The sequence below is a fragment of the Bombyx mori genome, chromosome 15 (genome assembly GCF_030269925.1).
Source record: "Bombyx mori chromosome 15, ASM3026992v2".
Lineage (NCBI taxonomy): Eukaryota > Metazoa > Arthropoda > Insecta > Lepidoptera > Bombycidae > Bombyx > Bombyx mori.
This window is the reverse complement of record NC_085121.1, coordinates 8725231-8744347: the sequence shown is the minus strand read 5'-3', so window position 1 is coordinate 8744347 and position 19117 is coordinate 8725231. Positions and strand designations below refer to the sequence as shown.

Here is a 19117-nt window from a genome sequence, read left to right as displayed (position 1 = left end):
CGTGGAGGGGAGCTCATTCCATAGTCGGATGGAACGTGGCAAAAAAGACCTCTGGAAACGCACTGTCGATGAACGCAGCGGTTCCAGATAACATGGATTAACTCTGCTCCGATGACGGGAGGTGCGATGATAAAAAGGAGTGAGGGGATCATCTCAAACAATTCCACAGAGCACTCTCCATGGAACATTCGGTACAAAATACAGAGGGGGAACCGAAGTCTCTCCGCAGATCCAGAGGTTCCAAACGATTCGTGAGAATGGGATTATCGACAATCCAAACGGCCCTCTTCTGTATGAAGTCAAATGGAAGAAGCTGGTATTTGGGAGCCCCGGCCCAGAGATGGGATCAGTACTCCACGCGAGGCCGGACTTGTGCGTCATAAAGCAAAAGTCTTTGTCCAGGCGTGAACTACTGCTTCGCTCTGTTGAGGACTCCCAGCATTTTGGACGCCAACTTGGCTTTGCCTTCCAAATGACTCATAGATTTATAGACTTATAGATTTTGCGGTAAACAGAAGCATAACTACGCCTCAGCCGGTATCCAGGAGCACTTACCAGTCACTAGTGGTAACTGATAAGTCGTCAGGATATCCAACGATCACGGAAATAACAAAGCTAAAATTGAAATGTTAATCCAGTAAGATTTGAAAAATTTAAGGGAACAGTAAAGGTCTTTCAAAAATCTTTATTTCTAATTTTCTGATTTATAATTCTGTGCGGACGCAGAGACCACGCTCTTGATCTTTCCGAATGAAATAAAAAAATTGTTTTAGAATACTTCCAACCATTTACATCACTGCCGCTTCTAGTTTAGATAATTTGCTACATTAACGTCTAAGCAATCTACTAACATTGTAATTACCTATATACTTAAAACTGCATTTGATTAAGCTTTAGCGTTACCTCTCCATTCCTATTGAAATATAACGAAAATGTGTAATTCCTTTTTTACTGTTGAGATAATGAATGCTACCAACGCACAAACGTCAGTGGTAATGGGATCAGCACAGGATACAAAACTTTAATGCCTTAAAGGAACCCCTATTTTGTGAAAAATCTTACGTCATTATTATTCAAATTCTTCTACAATTGAAATATGTACATTAATTAAAATATAAGTTTAATAGTATTTCACTGCCTCTCTGTTGCGGCCCGATTCAATTAATATAATTTTCAGTCCTATTAAAATGAAGTAATCAAAACGCAATTACTTGCTCATCTCGTAAATATTTTGCTAATCCATTTAAGATTAATTCAACCTTTGGGATTTTTGACATCGTATATTAAAAAGTAAAACAAAATAAAAAACGTTGTACAAATGTTTATTACACATTTAAAAAACGTACAAAAATACATGTATGTACTACACTTTTATATTATGACGACTACAAGATACAAGAAAAATAATTATGTAATATGAGTATACATAATAAAATAAATACAAAACTATATGAAACATTTAAAAAAATGATATCTTCCTGTACTTTATGAATATTATGCAAGTTTTAAATTGTACTTAATAAAAGGAATGTACTTCATGTCTTCCACATTAAAGTTACAAATCTCGATATCCTTTGTAATATGCCCAAGACAACGAATTGAGAAAAACGGTCAACAATTTTTTTTTTACAGAATTCAGTTCCTGACTATTTTCTAAATTGTTAACATTCTTATACTTTACCGCCAAAAATAGATCTACCTACCACACGACTTAACTGTATTGTTTCCAAAACGCGGTTACAAAATTGACTGTAGTAGCTTATTTATATCTATTTATCCGTCGCCAGGCTACGAGCGTTTTCATAAAATAAAGAGTTTCGGAGAGATTACTAAAACTAAAAACGACAATTTCATATAGTTTCTACGTGTAGCATCCTCGGCGCCGGTGTTTACTTGGGGAGTTTACCGACCTCGAACAAGTAGGCGGCAAACAGTTTTATCTGTAATTAGTAAAAACATTCGTCAAAATCACAAGTTCGTATGTGTATACTGTTGCATTGATATGGGCTTATTGCTGAGGCCAAATATTAATCTACGTGCCCGAATTCGCAAATACAATTTGCTTTGTTAATGCCGTTAAAGTTTTTTTATTTATTGCCTTCATGGGTCGTCGAGCTCACAGCCCATCTGGTGTTAAGTGGTTACCGGAGCCCATAGACAACTACAACGTAAATGCGCCACCGACCTTGAGATATAAGTTCTAAGTGGCTGCCCCACCCTTCAAACCGACACGCATTACTGCTTCACGGCAGAAATAATCAGGGTGGTGGTACCTACCCGTGCGGACTCACAAGAAGTTGTACCACCAGATTTTTTTGTTCGACTAATAAGACCAAAAAAAATTTTTTAAATTTGCTGTCACTACACGCTGTGAATGGCGATAAGACCGCCCGGTTAGCTTACTTACTACTTTATAATTTGTTTGTTTCACTTCAACTAGTCCATAAACAATATTTACAATGCATATTTAATTGGCAGTGGATCATAAATAATCATTCGAGTGCGGCGATTATTCAATACCTATATTAGTTTAGTTGCGAACATGTATTTACTCATGAAATTCACAGCTATATGAGTTACATAAAAAATTTTGCGTAGCGAAGCACACTGCTCTTGCTAGTACTCGGGCTAGTATCAGCAAATTCTCTCAGGTTGATCCAGTGAGCTCACCTACCCGTCTGCGGATAGTTGTAATAGACCCTATTTTTTTTCCTACCTATGCTGATAGCCTTTAGAGGCTTATTCAGCTTCGCTCTAACATGTAGGTGAGCTCACGGGGCTCAAACCGGAGTGTTGCTAACACTAGCCCTAGCAAGAGCAGTGCTTCGCAGAATCTACCACGGGATCGGAAACGCGATCCACTGAGAAGATCCTCTGAAACTGAGTGGGCTATGTCTGTGGATTAATTCGCTCATCGAGCCTTTCGTCGCAAGCGACGGGTTCGACGAAGACGGTGATCGGTGCTTGTGGTATCTAAAAGCACCGTTAATGGATCGGGAGGATCCGTAATGACGTGTTTTGGGCGACGTAGACTATTTATCATTCGGTCTACAGGATCGGGTTAGAAAATAGCCCCACTGGCTACGAAAGTTTTTTTTTTTTTTTAATGCCCTTGTAGGCAGACGAGCATACGGCCCACCTGATGGTGAGTGGTTACCGTTGCCCATGGACTTCACTACTGCCTACCGTTAGGCAGGGAATAAAAATATTGCGTAAGCTAATCTTATTTTCAAATTTGGTTTAACAGAATACTGCAATGAATGCTACATAGTATGTTATGTGTTTATTAGAATTTAACTTAAACTTTATTCAACAATAAATCCGTCATAACTTATCGTGGAGACATTAAATTGTTATTAAGAACTCTCTCAGACCACAAATAATCAGGTGCTACCGTGACTAAATACGCCGTAAATGTTCGCCAAAGCGAAATTTCAATTAAGGGTCGGTGATATACTTATATGTGTAGAAATAATACAAAATTTAAATAGAAAAGAAAACACGGAAATTCGAAAAGTACTGGTCAAATCTTCATAAAACTTAAATAAGACCATATTAGAACCACCGGATTTTAAAAAATAAAAAAAAAAACGAAAGAATCGGTTCGTCTAGAAAAGATTCGGTGATAATCGCACATAAAAATTGAGTCGAATTGAGAAGCTCCTGCTTTTTATATTCGCACGATACTACTGTTACTAATTACTTAATACTACTTAACTTAATACTACTATTTAACCTACTTAGGGTCGATTCGACCAAACAAGAGTAAATCTTATTCTTAGAATAACTCGTCAGTTAATCGAGAGTAAATCAATTTTACGTTTTACCATCTACAATTCTAAGAATAGTGGGCCTATTCGGGAATTGTTACTATACCGCCGTTTCGCACGGAATAATGGAGCTATTCCTAGAATAAAGTAATGGCGTCAGTCTGTCCAACATCTGATTTCTGTCATTTCATAAATATTTATTCTGTTTTAATTTCAAGTCAACGCAATGCACTAAATTATTATTAATAGTCTGGCATTGTATAATGCAACGTTTAAACGAAAAAAGATAAAACCACACGACAAAACTTGACAATTCCCTCAAACAAACAACAAATAAAAATAATACGTTTGACAGCGGGATATCTTACACAACAGCTACTTTTTCACACTAAATACGGCAAAATCGAGTTGACGATTTGTATGCTCTTACACTATGCCGTTGTACAACAACATTTATTTGCCGGATTTTATTTTTGTTCACCATTCACTCTGCTATTCGCGTATTGTTATTCCTAGCGCAAGTATACGTGGAAAAACGACTATGGATTTACTCGAGATTAAAATCATGGAATAGGTTATTCCTCGTATAGTTACTCGTGTATAAATTTAAGTTTGGTCGAATCCACCCTTAATACTACTGTTATATCAACGACTCTGCAACAGTAACACTGATATGAAGTATGACAAACGCGACGACTAATGTTTCGCTAAAACTTAATCGTTTGTGGATAAAGATCTTCGACCCAGCGGGTACTTTTTATTGTTCAATAGACCAAAGAGGGTCTAAATGTTTGAACCTTGTCTTAACAGAAATAATCTTTAAGATGCTGTGAGCGCTATCCACGTTTTTGTCTAAACTTATATATAAAAAAAAAACATTTCGCATAGATTTTATACCTAAACAATTTAAAACAAATACTTTTTTAAACATAAATTAGATTAAAGAAAGGGTGACGTCAAAAGTGTAACATGATTAAAATTATTCTGTAAACGATTTTTTATTAAGTTTGACATTTCATATTTTCAAAGCGTATAAATAAATGTACTGAAATGAGAATGCTAATAATTTTATCCCACTGAATTTCTCGCCGGATCTTCTCAGTGGGTCGCGTTTCAGATCCTGTGGTAGATTCTGTGAAACACTGCTCTTGCTAGGGACAGTGTCAGAAACACTTCCGGTTTGAGCCCCGAGAGCTCACCTACACACTAGGGTAAAGCTGAAATAGCCTGTCAAGGCTATCAGCATAGGTAGGGAAAAAAATAAAAAAATGATTATTTTGAGTTGTTGAAACATACTTATCGGAAATTCAATTCGTAGAAATCAATTCCAAAAAATACTTCGTTTTCATTCCAATACCAAATCATTCGGGAAACCCATCGCTCGCGAGTTTTGTCGCTACGTGATCGGGGTCTCGTTTTTTACAGTTAAGGCTCGTAAACCAGTCTCGGATTAAACTTATTTTACTTAAGTAGGATGACGCTTGCGCGACTTGAGAATTGCATTGATTGTTGTGCAACGGTTTTGACTGCGTGAACACCGAAATAACATTTCAGAGGCTCAGAAATTTCTTTATTTTTCTACTTCACAAACTTCCTGTTTTTTATAGAAGGCTTTTAGTACGACGATGCTACTTACTAAAAAAAGAAAGAATATAACGAAATTTCTTCACACTGATCGACAAAATTGTATTCTTAGGATACTGGGATCCTCATCTTCGAGAAACTTCTGGGGTAAAATCAATTTGTATAACTATTATAGTTTGGCAATTAAAAACAAGTGGTTGAGAAAATCTTCTGAGAAGGAAAGTACTTACTAATTTTGAATTATCTCTACCCCTGTCGTAATTTTAACACCTTATTTGCTTTTATTCGATCAGGTCTAGTTTTCGTGTTACAGCTACTTACATTTCATTTCATTTTCACATTCATAGATTTTACTATTTGAAGTGTAGTTTTTTTGTTTTGTTTTCGGAGATAAACGATTCTTAAATAATTTCCAGAAATAGTAAAATAATCTTGACAAGTTTTGTTACATCTATAGCGTTATACTAAAATTTAATAAAGTCATATTACAATAAAACTATTAATTTTTCAAGCATTTTAATTTTATTTCTACTATCCTTATCCTGCTCCTTAAAAAATTCCAAAAAGTTGACCAATGTCATTTGAAATGAAAGTAATGTGTTTTATAAATCTAAATAAACTCTTTACATTAATCAGCCAAATATAAACAGTCGATTGCGTTTAATAATGTGAAAAGAACGATCTATATTTTAAAGTGCATAAACGTTACGTTCCTGATAAGATCGGGGTGTGTGTTCCGGTCCTTAATCAGAGCCAGTGGGATTTCCCGGAGATGAATCAACGTTATTATTGAGATCATAGTGCACATTGACGACAATTGACTAAAATTGAATCACATACGATCGTTTACAGTCAATCACGTGCGCGACTTCTTAACGAAATGAGTAATATTGATCGTTAAAACGTAAAATTATTTTTAAAATACTCTTCCATTTTGTCGAAATGAAACAATTCTGTTGTTATAAGCCTTTAAATGGGTAATCTTAGAAAGTGGTTCATGGAAAAAACTGTCGCTTACTTTACAGTAGATGAGTAGACTATTATCAAAGCCGGCAATCTGACTTTTGGACAATGATTGGTAAATCAGAAAAACGAATTATTGACTTTGTATTCCATTGGCAGTCACAAAACTCTTCGGAACGACATCTTAGATAAATAACAGGTTAATTATTAACCTTTATTTAATGCAGGTTTTGAACCGTATTCTTTGAAGGAGACGATTATATTCAAATCAATCTGTATTGACATATCAATAAAAATTTTTTGTCCAAATGCACAGATTGCCACCTTTGATAATAGACGACTCAGATGACGTTATTTTTGACAAATTTTATTTTGTTGCTACTGTTTGTTTTTGCTTAATAATTCATTAAAAATTCATATTTAGGGTTGCGTTTTTCAGAGCATGCAATTTTAGTAAATTCTTAGTTTAGTTAATTCTTAATTAAATTGATTTTAATAATTAAAAACGGCCTTAAAAATGTAACATTTCATGGACTATAGGCGATGTATGATTTATTTATTTTTCGCTTTTTTTACTGTGTACAATAGAAAATACACAAATAGCACCTATTGATGTAACGATATTATCATCGGGTATTTCATATTTTCCTTCGCCTTTGTTGTGTTCGCGTGACGTAAAATCGGGAAGATAACGTTTACCCTCCTCCATCCGCCTACCAACGACATAAGTGTGTAACTGAGGGCTCTGTAGCAGAATAGATGCCACATACCCAGCCTAGTCCCTTCACTCTTAAGACCACGGAGGGTCACATTGACCATTTTCGCGTAAACGTATCCTTTCTGAAGAAGTCAAACCTGACACAGCTAAACAATCACCGGGAGACTGTACTTCACGATAGACAGGTTCGACAAACAAACTCACGACAGAGGACTAAAAACAATACCAAAACAAGTGGAGTTCTCATCAGGCCCTATACGAGTATAATAACCAAAGTAGGCGATTTTGAAGTCGTCGTGGCTTAAAAGATAAGACGCTCGGTGTGCTCATATCGAGCGATACGACTGTACCGGTATTCAAATCCCGCCGGCAGATATCCATTTTTGTAATATAATATGTACCCAGCACACGTTCATGAAAGACTCCCAAGACAAAGGAATAACACAGGATAATAAAAATGAAAGACGCAAAAAATTTTATATGCCTAATTAATAAACAATTGACATATAGTCATCTAAATCTCAGAGGCGTCGCAGCGTTCACGTGGTGATATCTATGAATTCTGGTATCTGCTTTTTTTATTGCTCTTGTAGGCAAACGAGCACACGGCCCACCTGATAGTGAGTAGTCACCGTCGCTCATGGACATCAGCAATGCCAGAGGCAAAGCCAAGCCGCTACCTACTGTTAAAAACACCAAGTAACCGTGCAATAGATCTACGCAAACAAAATGAAATATCTGCGTGTCCCGTTAATACATTGTTCTATAATAACATATTATAAAGAAAGAAAAGCTAGAAGGTGGGCGTGGCCTGCTGACTGGTCGGAGTTGAGGGGACCACTAACACATAGCATATATTGCCTCGTTCACGGCCTCTTTCTGATCTCGACACCAGGGATAGACGGACATTTTGTATTATTTTAATTATATATTTTTTAATATTTTGAGTCGTGATTTCTAATTACAGTTATTTTAAAATACATAGAATACAAACTGATTCCATTGTACATCCATAACTTGTAAAACCTTATTTTTAATTTCCTCTATATTGGAAGTCAGTGATTGGGTGCAAATTTTTAAATAATTCCAATGTGTTTTCTCCGAAATCATAAATGATTTGTATGTTCGTAATATGTGTCATCTCCACGAATGTTGATTATACAATGAGAAATAAGGTCGGCTGCGCATTAAAAACTAGTGGAAAATCCTAACACAACCAGCGGCGGGCTGGTTGTGTTAGTATTTTCCGCTTTTTTAAACTAGCTTCGGGTCAGGTAATTTTTTTACGGCCGACAAATCCGGGTTTTAAGTTCTGACGTCTCTCTCTGCTATCCTGCCTGCTTTTTTTATGGATTTTATGACCTGGTAACTAAGATCTTTAAGTCATGTCTTATTTTTATTTTTATTCTTAATTATATGAAAAATGATAATGTGGAGTGAAATGAAATAAAATAAAAAGAAATGAAGATGACTAATTTGAGATATTTATCAACTGGGATTAATTTAAACGAAATGAGATTAGATGAGATGATATGGGATGAAATATAATCTAAGTAAAATGGTGGTCATTTACTGAGATTTTTTCAGTGGACTTTTTGGAGGATCCCGAGAAGTTACGTACGTCCAACGGCTTTGTTTCATATTACCACATTTGTGCACTTTCACAGATATTAAACAGTTTATAAACCACCGTTATTACACATTTAAACCTGAAGAGACACTAAATAGACAACATAAAACAAATCACACAACTTGACTCTTCGCGTTCCCGCCAAAAAGTCCATCCGACCTGCTTTTTTAATGGTTTTTATGACCTGGTAACTAAGACCTTTAGGTCATGTCTTATTTTAATTTATATTCATATTTTTATGAAAAATGATATTATGGAGTGAAATGAAATGAAGATGATTAATTTGAGACATTAATCAACTGGGATGAAATGAAATGAAATGAAATGGGATGAAATAATATAATCTCAGTAAAATGGATGAATTTACTAAGATTTTTTCAGTGGACTTTTTGGAGGATCCCGAGAAGTTACGTCCAGCGGCTTTGTTTCATTTTCCCACATTTGTGCACTTTCACAGACATTAAACAGTTAATAAACCACCATTATTACACATTTAAACCCGAAGAAACACTCAATAGACAAAATAAAACAAATCACACAACTTCACTCCTCGCGTTCCCGCCAAAAAGTCCCATCCGACCTGTGTTAGATGAAGACCACAGATTATACAACTTCTAACAGTCTACGGAGTCCTTATATTTCCTTTGAGTAGATGTACAAAGAAACAGTGTCCACGCGATGAAAGTCATTTACTAGAGTCCGTTTTGAGACATGAGGTCGATGTATATTTTGCATTGGATTCAGGAGAAAAGATTGGCATGAGTAAACTTTTACGCAATCGAGACCGTTAAAAAACTCGCACTAAGCAGATAATGATTTTTTGTGTGCTGTCTTGAAAAGTTACCTTATATTATGCATCATAAGGTTCCCGTCGCGGCGTCGTCCCACAATGTCAACGTTATCACAAATTCAAGCTAGTGGTATGGTAACTAACCTCCTTATTGTAAAGCAATGTTTAAATAGATAATGTTCAGCTTACGCCTTCGATGTAGTTGCGAACGTTAATCTTCTCGTTTTGAGAGTGCGCCATGTCATCTCCGGCGCCCATGGGCAACAGCAACACGTTCTTGCCGCTCGCCTCCTGCAGAGTGATCGTGACGGGGATCGAACCTCCTTCGCGGGACATGTCCGGATCGGTCTGTCGACAAACACTTGAAGCGTGATTTATGTTTTTATTAAATTTATTATGTTTCGTTATCGCATAGTCGCATGTTTTATGGAATGGTTATAATGGAGAGGGTCTAAAGAAACGTTCCTGAAAGCAATAAATACAAAATTAAGTTAAACGTGAATGAACAAATTTAATTAAGTTGCTCAGAAGAGTTTTTTATCATTTTAGTAACTTCCCAATCTGTTTATTTACAGTCTTAAATCAGAATGGACTTGAATACCTCTCGCTCCTACAAATCATTTTATTTTAAATAACATTAAATTATAATTTTTCGTGTTCCATGTCAGAGATTAAGCATTCCGATTTAGTTGTCTGCCGGCCGTCTGGTGTAGTGTTAAGTGACATGGTCACTACACAAAGGGGTCGCGGGTTCGAATCCCGCCAAGGGAAAATATTTGTATGATAAATATAAATGTCTTCATAAAAAAATTATATTTATTTCCGTTATCTGGTATCTGTAACACAAGTTCTTTACGAACTTATCACGGGACCAGTTAACATGGCGTGACTGTTAGTAAATATTTATTTATTAAAAAAGATGCGTTACCAGTGCCGGAGCCAAACACAAAAAAAAGAAGAAGAAGATATAAAATTCATAAAATATCTTAAGCTGACAAAATAATAAGAAACAATAGCGACCTGATATATCAGCTTAGTGGCGCGGGCAGCGGCCTGGTAGTGCGGATGGTCCGGGTTCTCGGTCCAGGCGCGCCCGCTCTGTGCCGTGATGCTCATCTTGTTCGGGGACCCGCGCTCCGCCCACTGTCAGCATCGCACACAAGCATTATTACTGTGTCTTCATGCCCCACACATACCTATATCTACATGAGACTAAAATGAAGAGTTTGATTTAAAAATTCAATTGGGAATTAAAGACAAATAGAATATCGGTTTTTTAACTGTTCTTTGCACTTTTAATACTGAACTGATTCGAGCTAACGCGTTTTAGTGTCGTTCTGGTGGAAATGTCAAATTCTGTGAACCGACTAGTTTTTTTTTTTTATTGCTCAGATGGGTGGACGAACTCACAGCCCACCTGGTGTTAAGTGGTTACTGGAGCCCATAGACATCTACGACGTAAATGCGCCAACCCTTTGAGATATTAAGGTCTCAAGTATAGTTAGGTTACAACGGCTGCCCCGCCCCTTCAAACCGAAACGCATTACTGCTTCACGGCAGAAATAGGCATAAATTCCTGTTCGATGTGACTAAATATAATATGTAAAAAAATAATTAAATATAAAATGTTCATGACTTGTGCATATGAACATTGTTTAACTCGTCGACATGATACTTTGTAAGTAATGAAGGATTTTTCTTAGCAGTACCATAAACGAACAATAGATGCAAAACTAATAAAACATACAGGTAATCCCCGCCACCGGAGTAGAGTTCATCCATACTACCTGGAGCCACTGCGGTCATCCACAGTACGTTTCCAGAGATCTTTTTTGCCACGTACCATCCGGCTATGGAATGAGCTCCCCTCTACGGTGTTCCCCGAGCGCTATGACATGTCCTTCTTCAAACGTGGCTTGTGGAGAGTATTAAGCGGTAGGCAGCGGCTTGGCTCTGCCCTTGGCATTGCTGAAGTCCATGGGCGACGGTAACCACTCACCATCAGGTGGGCCGTATGTTCGTCGGCATACAAGGGCAATAAAAAATAAAATAAAAAAAATCCTAGTTTGGGAAGGATTGAAATGGAAAATTTTAATTTAAAAACAATCATAATTTTTTATAATCGTTTTTTTAATGTTTTACCTTCTTGTTGATGTAATCAAAGACTAATTTCTCAACTTCCTCCGGCTCTTGATTCGGAACAAGCCTGACTGAAAATTTTCCAATCACTTTTCCAGGAACCACCGTTTTTGCTCCAGGCTGGAACGCGGCACCTAAAATATTACCATTAAAATTTTACATTCATACACGTTAATAACAATCCTGCCCAGTCTGAGACTGCCCAGAGTTTGAAGGGTTACACAGCTATTCTATAGTTCAATTTCACCTTAGCTCTCAAGGTGGGTGGAGACCTTTACGGTGTGATGACCACAGGCTATGGTAATCCCTTATTCCTAGATAGGACACATGTCTGCCCTCACACATCAATAAAAAAAACCTTATCCGATTATTTAACATAATTATATATTTTGAATTTGAAAAGTATTGGGCACGTATTTCTAACAAGTCCAATCGTACTGGACATTGCGATGAATGTTTATAATATTAGAAATTTGGGGAAATTAGATATTCGCTTATTTATTCAATACTTTTATTTATTGAAATTTTACAATTCTAACCTTATAATCATGAAAGGTTTAAATTCAGTACATATATGCAAATAAAAATATAGGTTTAAACAAAGCTATGATTCACATTACTCTACAGGGTGTTCATTTCCCGTTCAGTATACAGATGCACGACGCGCGCTCGTTCGTCTAAATTAAACCTCGTATAGTTTACAGTTTAAGAATAAAATCGAAATAGGACAATAGAAAAGTTGTTGTTTGCTTTTCGCGTAATGTAAAACAAATTCAGGTGACGCTTGGGATGTCAGTCGGTTGCTTTGTACTTTAGTGACGAATTCATATAATCTTTGAATGGCAAAACATTGGAATGTTACTATGCTAGGTATCTTTTTTGGATCACGAAGAAATCTTCTGATTTCTGCCTTCATCTTGAAATCAGTAGGCGCGGCATGTCGGAATTGAACAGGCTAAAATCGTAGCATCAAGTAAGACAGAGCTAGAACTCAGGCTGGAGCCAGGCGACTTGATAAGAGACGGAAAACCAAACTATTTATGCTCTGCATAAGTAGTTTTCATTCATTATGTCTTCTCTTCATAATATTATTTTATTTTAAGACGGTTTAAATTCTCGTATCAGGCGATGTGAATATGTTGGTGTTCATTTTTATCCAACTCCATCAATAGTATTCTGATTTCAGCGATTCTGGTTTAAGCGACACTTTTGCAACTTTACAAGAGAGCAATGTAAAGTTTAAAATTTGAAAAAAATATCATAAAAAACTTCTTTAGCTATTGAATGGAGTGAACTTAATCGAAATTCAATTAAAAACATCGAACGGTTGATGCTAATCTATACTATCTATACTAATATTATAAAGAAGAAAGATTTGTTTGTTTGTATTGAATAGGCTCCGAAACTATTGAACCGATTTGAAAAATTCTTTCACTGTTAGGAAGCTACACTATTCCCGAGTGACATAGGCTATAAATATAAATTAGGGATCCTTACTAAAATTCCAATAATGTAATCCAAGGTGTAAAAAAATTACCTAAAATATTCTTTACATCGCGTGCCCTGCGAAAATTATTGATGATAGAATAAAATAATGTACTACGAATTTGTAGAACACATTATTATTTACAAAAACTGTCGCGAAGTGTCGTGAAGTATATGTCTAACTATTATAGTTATGCCGCAATAAGTGTACTTTTATTTAAAAAAAGAAATCGTCAAATATCGTTGAAATTTTTGTTAAAGACCCGAGCGGAGCCGGAGCGGGCCGCTAGTACCAAATAAAATGCATTTTTAATTACAAAGACAAACGACGTGTATTAAGCGAAATTTCGCTTAAACCACCTCTCGATATGAACAAGTTTTTTTCCTCCCTAAGCTGATGGTCTAGAGAGAGACCATGTCAGCATCGCCGGGCTAGTAGGTGAGCTCACGGGGCTCAAACCTGACGATGTTGCCAACACTAGCCCTAGCAAGAGCCGTGCTTCGCAGAATCTACCGCCGGATCGGAAACGCGACCCACTGATAAGATCCGACACGAAACCCAGTGGACTGCGTCTGTCGGTGAATTTACTCGCCGAGCCCTTCGTCGCAAGCGGCGGGTTCAACGAGAACGATGACCGGTGCTTGGGGTACCTAAAAGCGCTGTTAGTGGATCGGGAGGAACCCAGATGACGTGAATAAGTCTTACCAACACGACCACGAACGCTTCACTTATATGAATTATATGTGTTAAGATATGTATGATATTGTTATTATGGTAAAATTACCTTCAATCCCGTGTAGAGATAGGCTGGGATATCTCCAACGATGCATCAGCAACTGTTCTTTTACGCCATTGTGCGCAAGTTTGTATGCTCCAATTGTCTTTCTGAAATTTTTATGCAACTAATTACAATTCATAAGGACCAGGTATTTGCGTGTCTTGTGTTATGTCACAGGAAACGCCAAAGACTTTTGGTTGTGCATAACATCACAATAAATAATAATACCTGTATGCTTCCGGATCAAAGTCGATAGTCGTGTACAGCTTGGTTTCGGTTTCAGTGAGTGGAGCTACCGATTTATATATGTCAGTCACCAATATCTTCCCATCTTTGTCCACGAGTGTATTCATCAAGTAGATTAAATCAGACATGGCTGAAAAATAAACTTAAATGTAGTCTCAAAAATAACATATCTTTTTTTATTACTGAAGGTCAGGGTTTATCATTATTGGCCAAAAAAAGTTAAAATTATTACAGTTCATTTTCTGTACTTTTATTGTAATCAAATTCACATGATAACCAAGTTCTGCATACCGACAAACAGCGCCATTTCTAAAATATGTTTTGAAACTGTCAGAACTACTTCTTATCTGTACCTATTCAAGCTGGCTACCAACCATTGTGATCTATTGAGAGCTCAAGAAAACATTTCGATTTATGTTTTTTAATTTTTTTTTTTTTTTTTTATTGCTTAGATGGGTGTACGAGCTCACAGCCCACCTGGTGTTAAGTGGTTACTGGAGCCCATAGACATCTACAACGTAAATGCGCCACCCACCTTGAGATATAAGTTCTAAGGTCTCAGTATAGTTACAACAGCTACCCCACCCTTCAAACCGAAACGCATTACTGCTTCACGGCAGAAATAGGCAGGGCGGTGGTACCTACCCGTGCGGACTCACAATAGGTCCTACCACCAGTGGTTACGCAAATTATAATTTTGCGGGTTTGATTTTTATTACACGATGTTAATCCTTCACCGTGGAAGTCAATCGTAAACATTGCCTGCGAGATTCGAACACCGTTGCATAGCTAGTTAAGAATGCAGCGGACGTCTTATCCTTTAGGCCACGAAGACTTCAATTTATGAACGTGCTATTTGCAAGTTATCCTGTAGTGTATTAATGAGGGTACTTGTTCTCTTTTTAATAAAAGGAGGGTTGTATAGACACACAATGAACTGATTTGTTACCCAACACATGTGCCCAAGTTCATTATTAAATAATAAAATATAATATATCCATTGCTCATGAAAGTAGTAAACAGCATACATTGTAAAGAAATACAAAAAAATATTTTACTAACACAATCTTCATTTGCGTTATCAAAAGAAAGCATTCATGGAACATTTATTCTTTCATTTAAAAAGCAAACTACACAATGAATGTAATGTAAACGATACTAAGAGCAAATAATTAAATGATAATATTGTGATATCAGTCAACCACATACACAAAAAGATTAGGAATGAACTCTTATCAATAATTATTGCACAATCGGAAAAATTATCAATTTTATGTACTCTTCATTTCATGTAAATTTCTGATATGTTACCTTCATGAACTGTGCCACCATAGACTCCACTGTGAAGATCCATTTTTGCACATTCCACTTCTAGGAAATAGTAGCTGATTCCGCGTAAACCATAAGTGATACATGGCTTCGTGGTTCCCAACCAATAGTTATCGGATATACATACATAGTCTACACTATCAAAGAATCCCTCAGGTTTCAATTTGTCCATTAATAAGCTGTCAAGCCCTTCGGAACCAGATTCCTCCATACATTCGAAAATGAACTTCAAATTGACAGGCAGCTGTAAAATTTGTTGCAAATTGATTTAATGGTTAATTACAAAAAATAAATTTCTTTAAAAACATTATAAGCAGTAAAAAAAAGTTTTTATATGCGATTACCTCAGCACCAGTGCCCTTATAGGCATTGATGGTATGCAGCCAACCAAGTACAGGACCTTTATCATCAGTAGAACCTCTTCCATATAATTTTTCATTGCGCTCAACTAGTTCAAAAGGTTCAGTCTCCCATCCATCAGATTTCAATGCAGGTTGTACATCCAAATGACCATAGATACAAACTGTATTTTTTTTTGGATCCTTTAAACAAACAAGAAAATAATAATATTATTCTGATTCTGATATCAAATATTTCTTTTTACCCATTTAACCACATTTATATTGCAACATATTTGTGTTACAACAAATTAAAATGTAAATAGATAAGGAGACAATGAACAGTGTGCAAACAATAATTACTAAAAATATCTGTAACCACAGGTTTTTTTTATTGCCTTTGTCGGCAGACAAGCATACAGCCCAGCTAATGATAAGTGTTGATCATCAACGGCAAGGCATTACCTACCACTAAGACCTGCTTTTAGAGCTCATTTCAACTTTAGAAATACTGTCTTTAGAAATACTGTGTAGGTAAAGAACTCCTCACGGCACACTATCGGTAGACTCAGAAGACAGTTGTCAGAATTACACATAAGTTTTTTAACCATTGTTGCAATAATTATAGATTTATTACATTACTTACTATTACATAATATATTAATAAAATAAATTTTCTTTATAAAATAAATGTACCAAATAAAATCACTAAATTAGAGATCATGAGCATGTATTAGGAGGTAAAAAAGTAGTAAGAACAGACTGGTTTGTATATTTATTTAAATTAATATTATTTTGATCGATTGTCATTCACATTTTAAGCTGTTTTAAGCAGATAGTAACAAGTACTGCTTTGAATTTAATCCAGTATTAAGTGGAGATAATTTTAAACTTGAATATTGGCTTATCATTGTCACTTTAATCTTTATAAATGACACTTATATTTATATCTTTTATGAGTACTCATGTATATTAAATTACTGGTAAACATCTCTATCAAAAGGAAATTATTTTATCAAATGATTATTTAAAAAAAAAAAAAGTCTAAGGGGTGGACAAGCTCACAGCCCACCTGGTATTAAGTGGTTACGGGAGCCCTTAGCCACCTACCTCGAGACATAAGTTCCAAGTCTCTGTTTAACAGTACAATGGCTGCCCTACCCTTCAAACCAAAACGCATTACTGCTTCATGGTATAAATAGGCAGGATGGTGGTACCTACCACCAGACTCAAGATGTCCTACCACCAGTATTTACGCAAATTATAATTTTGCAGGTTTGATTTTTACTACATGATGTTATTTCTTCACCGTGGAAGTCTATCAGTAAACAATAATAATTGTTCAGTATGTATTTCATTAGGAAAATTGGTAGCTGCCTGTAGGATTCAAACACTAATGCATCGCTTAATACGATTGTACCGTATCTTTGAAGCCTTTAGGCCACGAAGACTTCAATAATGCGTTTAGTACAATTGAAATGGAATGGAATAAACAAATCATTAAAATATAATTTAAGGACTGCAGGCTGTTTAGGGAGTGCTTTTTTATTCTTCTAATTTGAACTTAGCATGTGAAGCCCCACGCGGCTCACTGGTGGACCTAGCAGACTAATACCATTCAAGCCAAGCCAAAATCAGGGAATTAGTAATTTTTATAAACTTGAGATTTTCATTCTACAATTTATAATATGCAATAATTTGCACAGAAAATAAGAATTAGCAACTCTTACCATCTATTTATTAAATAAAAACTTTTCAAAATATTCAAATGATCACAATAGTACAATAGGAAAAAAACCACAAATATTCAATTCAAGAGAAAACAATTGGTCGAATATTGCTATTATGAAATTTATTATAGAACTAATAAAGTTTTAGTGTCAAATATAATTTATGGAGGATCGCCACCACCTTTCTTATATGGTACTGTGAGCAGAGAAAACTGTTTTTTATACAATTAATGATATAGACAGTAGTCAAGATTCAATGGTAGATGATATTAAAAGTAAAAATTGAGTTACTAACACTATAAACTAGTCATAATATTTCAACCTGGAATTACTAACAGTCATGATACCACAGGAAATGCTTAACATCAGGTGAACTATATCGTCTACCAACAAAGATATTAAAAATATATATATATACGATCTCAAAAGTAAAAAAGAGAGACAGTGGTATGGTATGCTGAGCACAATCATAATACATCACAAACACAATCGTACTACCAATTATTTTTCACAAACTAGTTTTAGTATCGATACTTACATTACCCAATACGCCTACTAAAACTGGCGGCAGTTGAACGTCTTTGCCATCTATTGTTTGAAAGCCAACATCCCTTAACTCTGTAGTGGCTCCGACTTCCTTCAATTTGTCTTGCATCCAGTGAACCATACGGATGCAATCCGCACGATATTTCACATCACATGAAACGGATGGAATGGCTACTGCTTCTTTTAATAATTGCTTATAAGAATCTTTATTCTGATCTACGTATTTAAAAATTTCAGGCAATGTTTTTTCCGTTGCCATTTTTGCAGAAACTTGTTTGGAACTCACTGAATAATGTTGATGATAAGCAGGAAAAAATGGTACAAGCTGTTTCGTTGCCGGCAATTTTATTAATGTGTTAAATATGCAAGTTGCCCGGTTTATAAGTGTAAGCGAAGTCATGTTGAAAAAAGTAGAAAACTGTCATACTGTCATCGTTCCGTCAATGTCAATGAGTATAGATCAAATAAATAAGACCTCGCCATAGTAAAATTTCCCCAAATGGTAGGTACACACAATGTACTGTTAAATAAATTGTCCAATGAATTCTGATGGACATGAGCGCTCTGATCGGTAGAGTCAATCTCAGAAGTTTCACAGAGTCAAAGCAATTTTATTTGAGGAGCCAATTATAACGTCATTTACGTTTAGCGACAGAGCTCTGTGATCAAAGATGCTTGATTTTACATATATCTTGTACACATGCCTTTATACTGGATTTTCTGAATTACTTCATGAAGCTTGAATCAAAAAACCCGATTTTTTTTGTATTAGCATCTTTCTAGAACTGCTACAACCATAGACATTACAACGTTAATTTGTTTTTTTTTCCCTTTAAATCAATGTATACACCAAAACAGGATATTTTGTTTCAAAAATTTTCCCATTCTGTTTATAACAATATTAATGTATCTTCTTGTTTTTAGGAAGACGTAAATACCCAAATTGTACGCAGAGGTTTTTTTTGCAAAATTTATTTTGGCCTTTCGTTTTTTTGCCCATAGGGGTGGTGAGACATTGTTAAGAGTCATTTGATGTACCTACCTGCAAATTATAGTACATATGTCGAAGA

The 19117-nt window shown here is 35.7% G+C and overlaps 1 protein-coding gene across 2 annotated transcripts; it reads right to left on the bottom strand.

Annotated features, from left to right (window-relative positions):
- Positions 1 to 1306: 1306 nt before the first annotated feature.
- Positions 1307 to 18515, bottom strand: LOC101736010 (cytosolic non-specific dipeptidase). Of its 2 annotated transcripts, none has more exons than XM_004928451.4 (9): positions 18040 to 18515; positions 15778 to 15975; positions 15416 to 15677; positions 14087 to 14234; positions 13865 to 13965; positions 11598 to 11728; positions 10476 to 10598; positions 9645 to 9803; positions 1307 to 1940 (listed from the first exon to the last, which is right to left on the bottom strand). In XM_004928451.4, exons 1-9 carry the CDS (start codon positions 18445 to 18447, stop codon positions 1890 to 1892), a joined length of 1581 nt encoding a protein of 526 aa, XP_004928508.1. In that variant the 5' UTR covers positions 18448 to 18515; the 3' UTR covers positions 1307 to 1889. The 2 variants fall into 2 exon arrangements, with proteins under 2 accessions (XP_004928508.1, XP_062528543.1); XM_062672559.1 differs by having other exon boundaries at positions 1307 to 1989; positions 9596 to 9803; positions 18040 to 18499.
- Between the last annotated feature and the right edge of the window lie 602 nt (positions 18516 to 19117).

Excerpts from the sequence above, each read along its gene's own strand:
- LOC101736010 (XM_004928451.4), bottom strand. The coding sequence starts at position 18,447 with ATGACTTCGCTTACACTTATAAACCGGGCAACTTGCATATTTAACACA. Across the intron at positions 15,976-18,039 it reads TAGTAGGCGTATTGGGTAAT|GATCCAAAAAAAAATACAGT; the intron begins GTAAGTATCGAT and ends GTTTGTTTAAAG. Across the intron at positions 9,804-10,475 it reads CCACTAAGCTGATATATCAG|ACCGATCCGGACATGTCCCG; the intron begins GTCGCTATTGTT and ends GTTTGTCGACAG.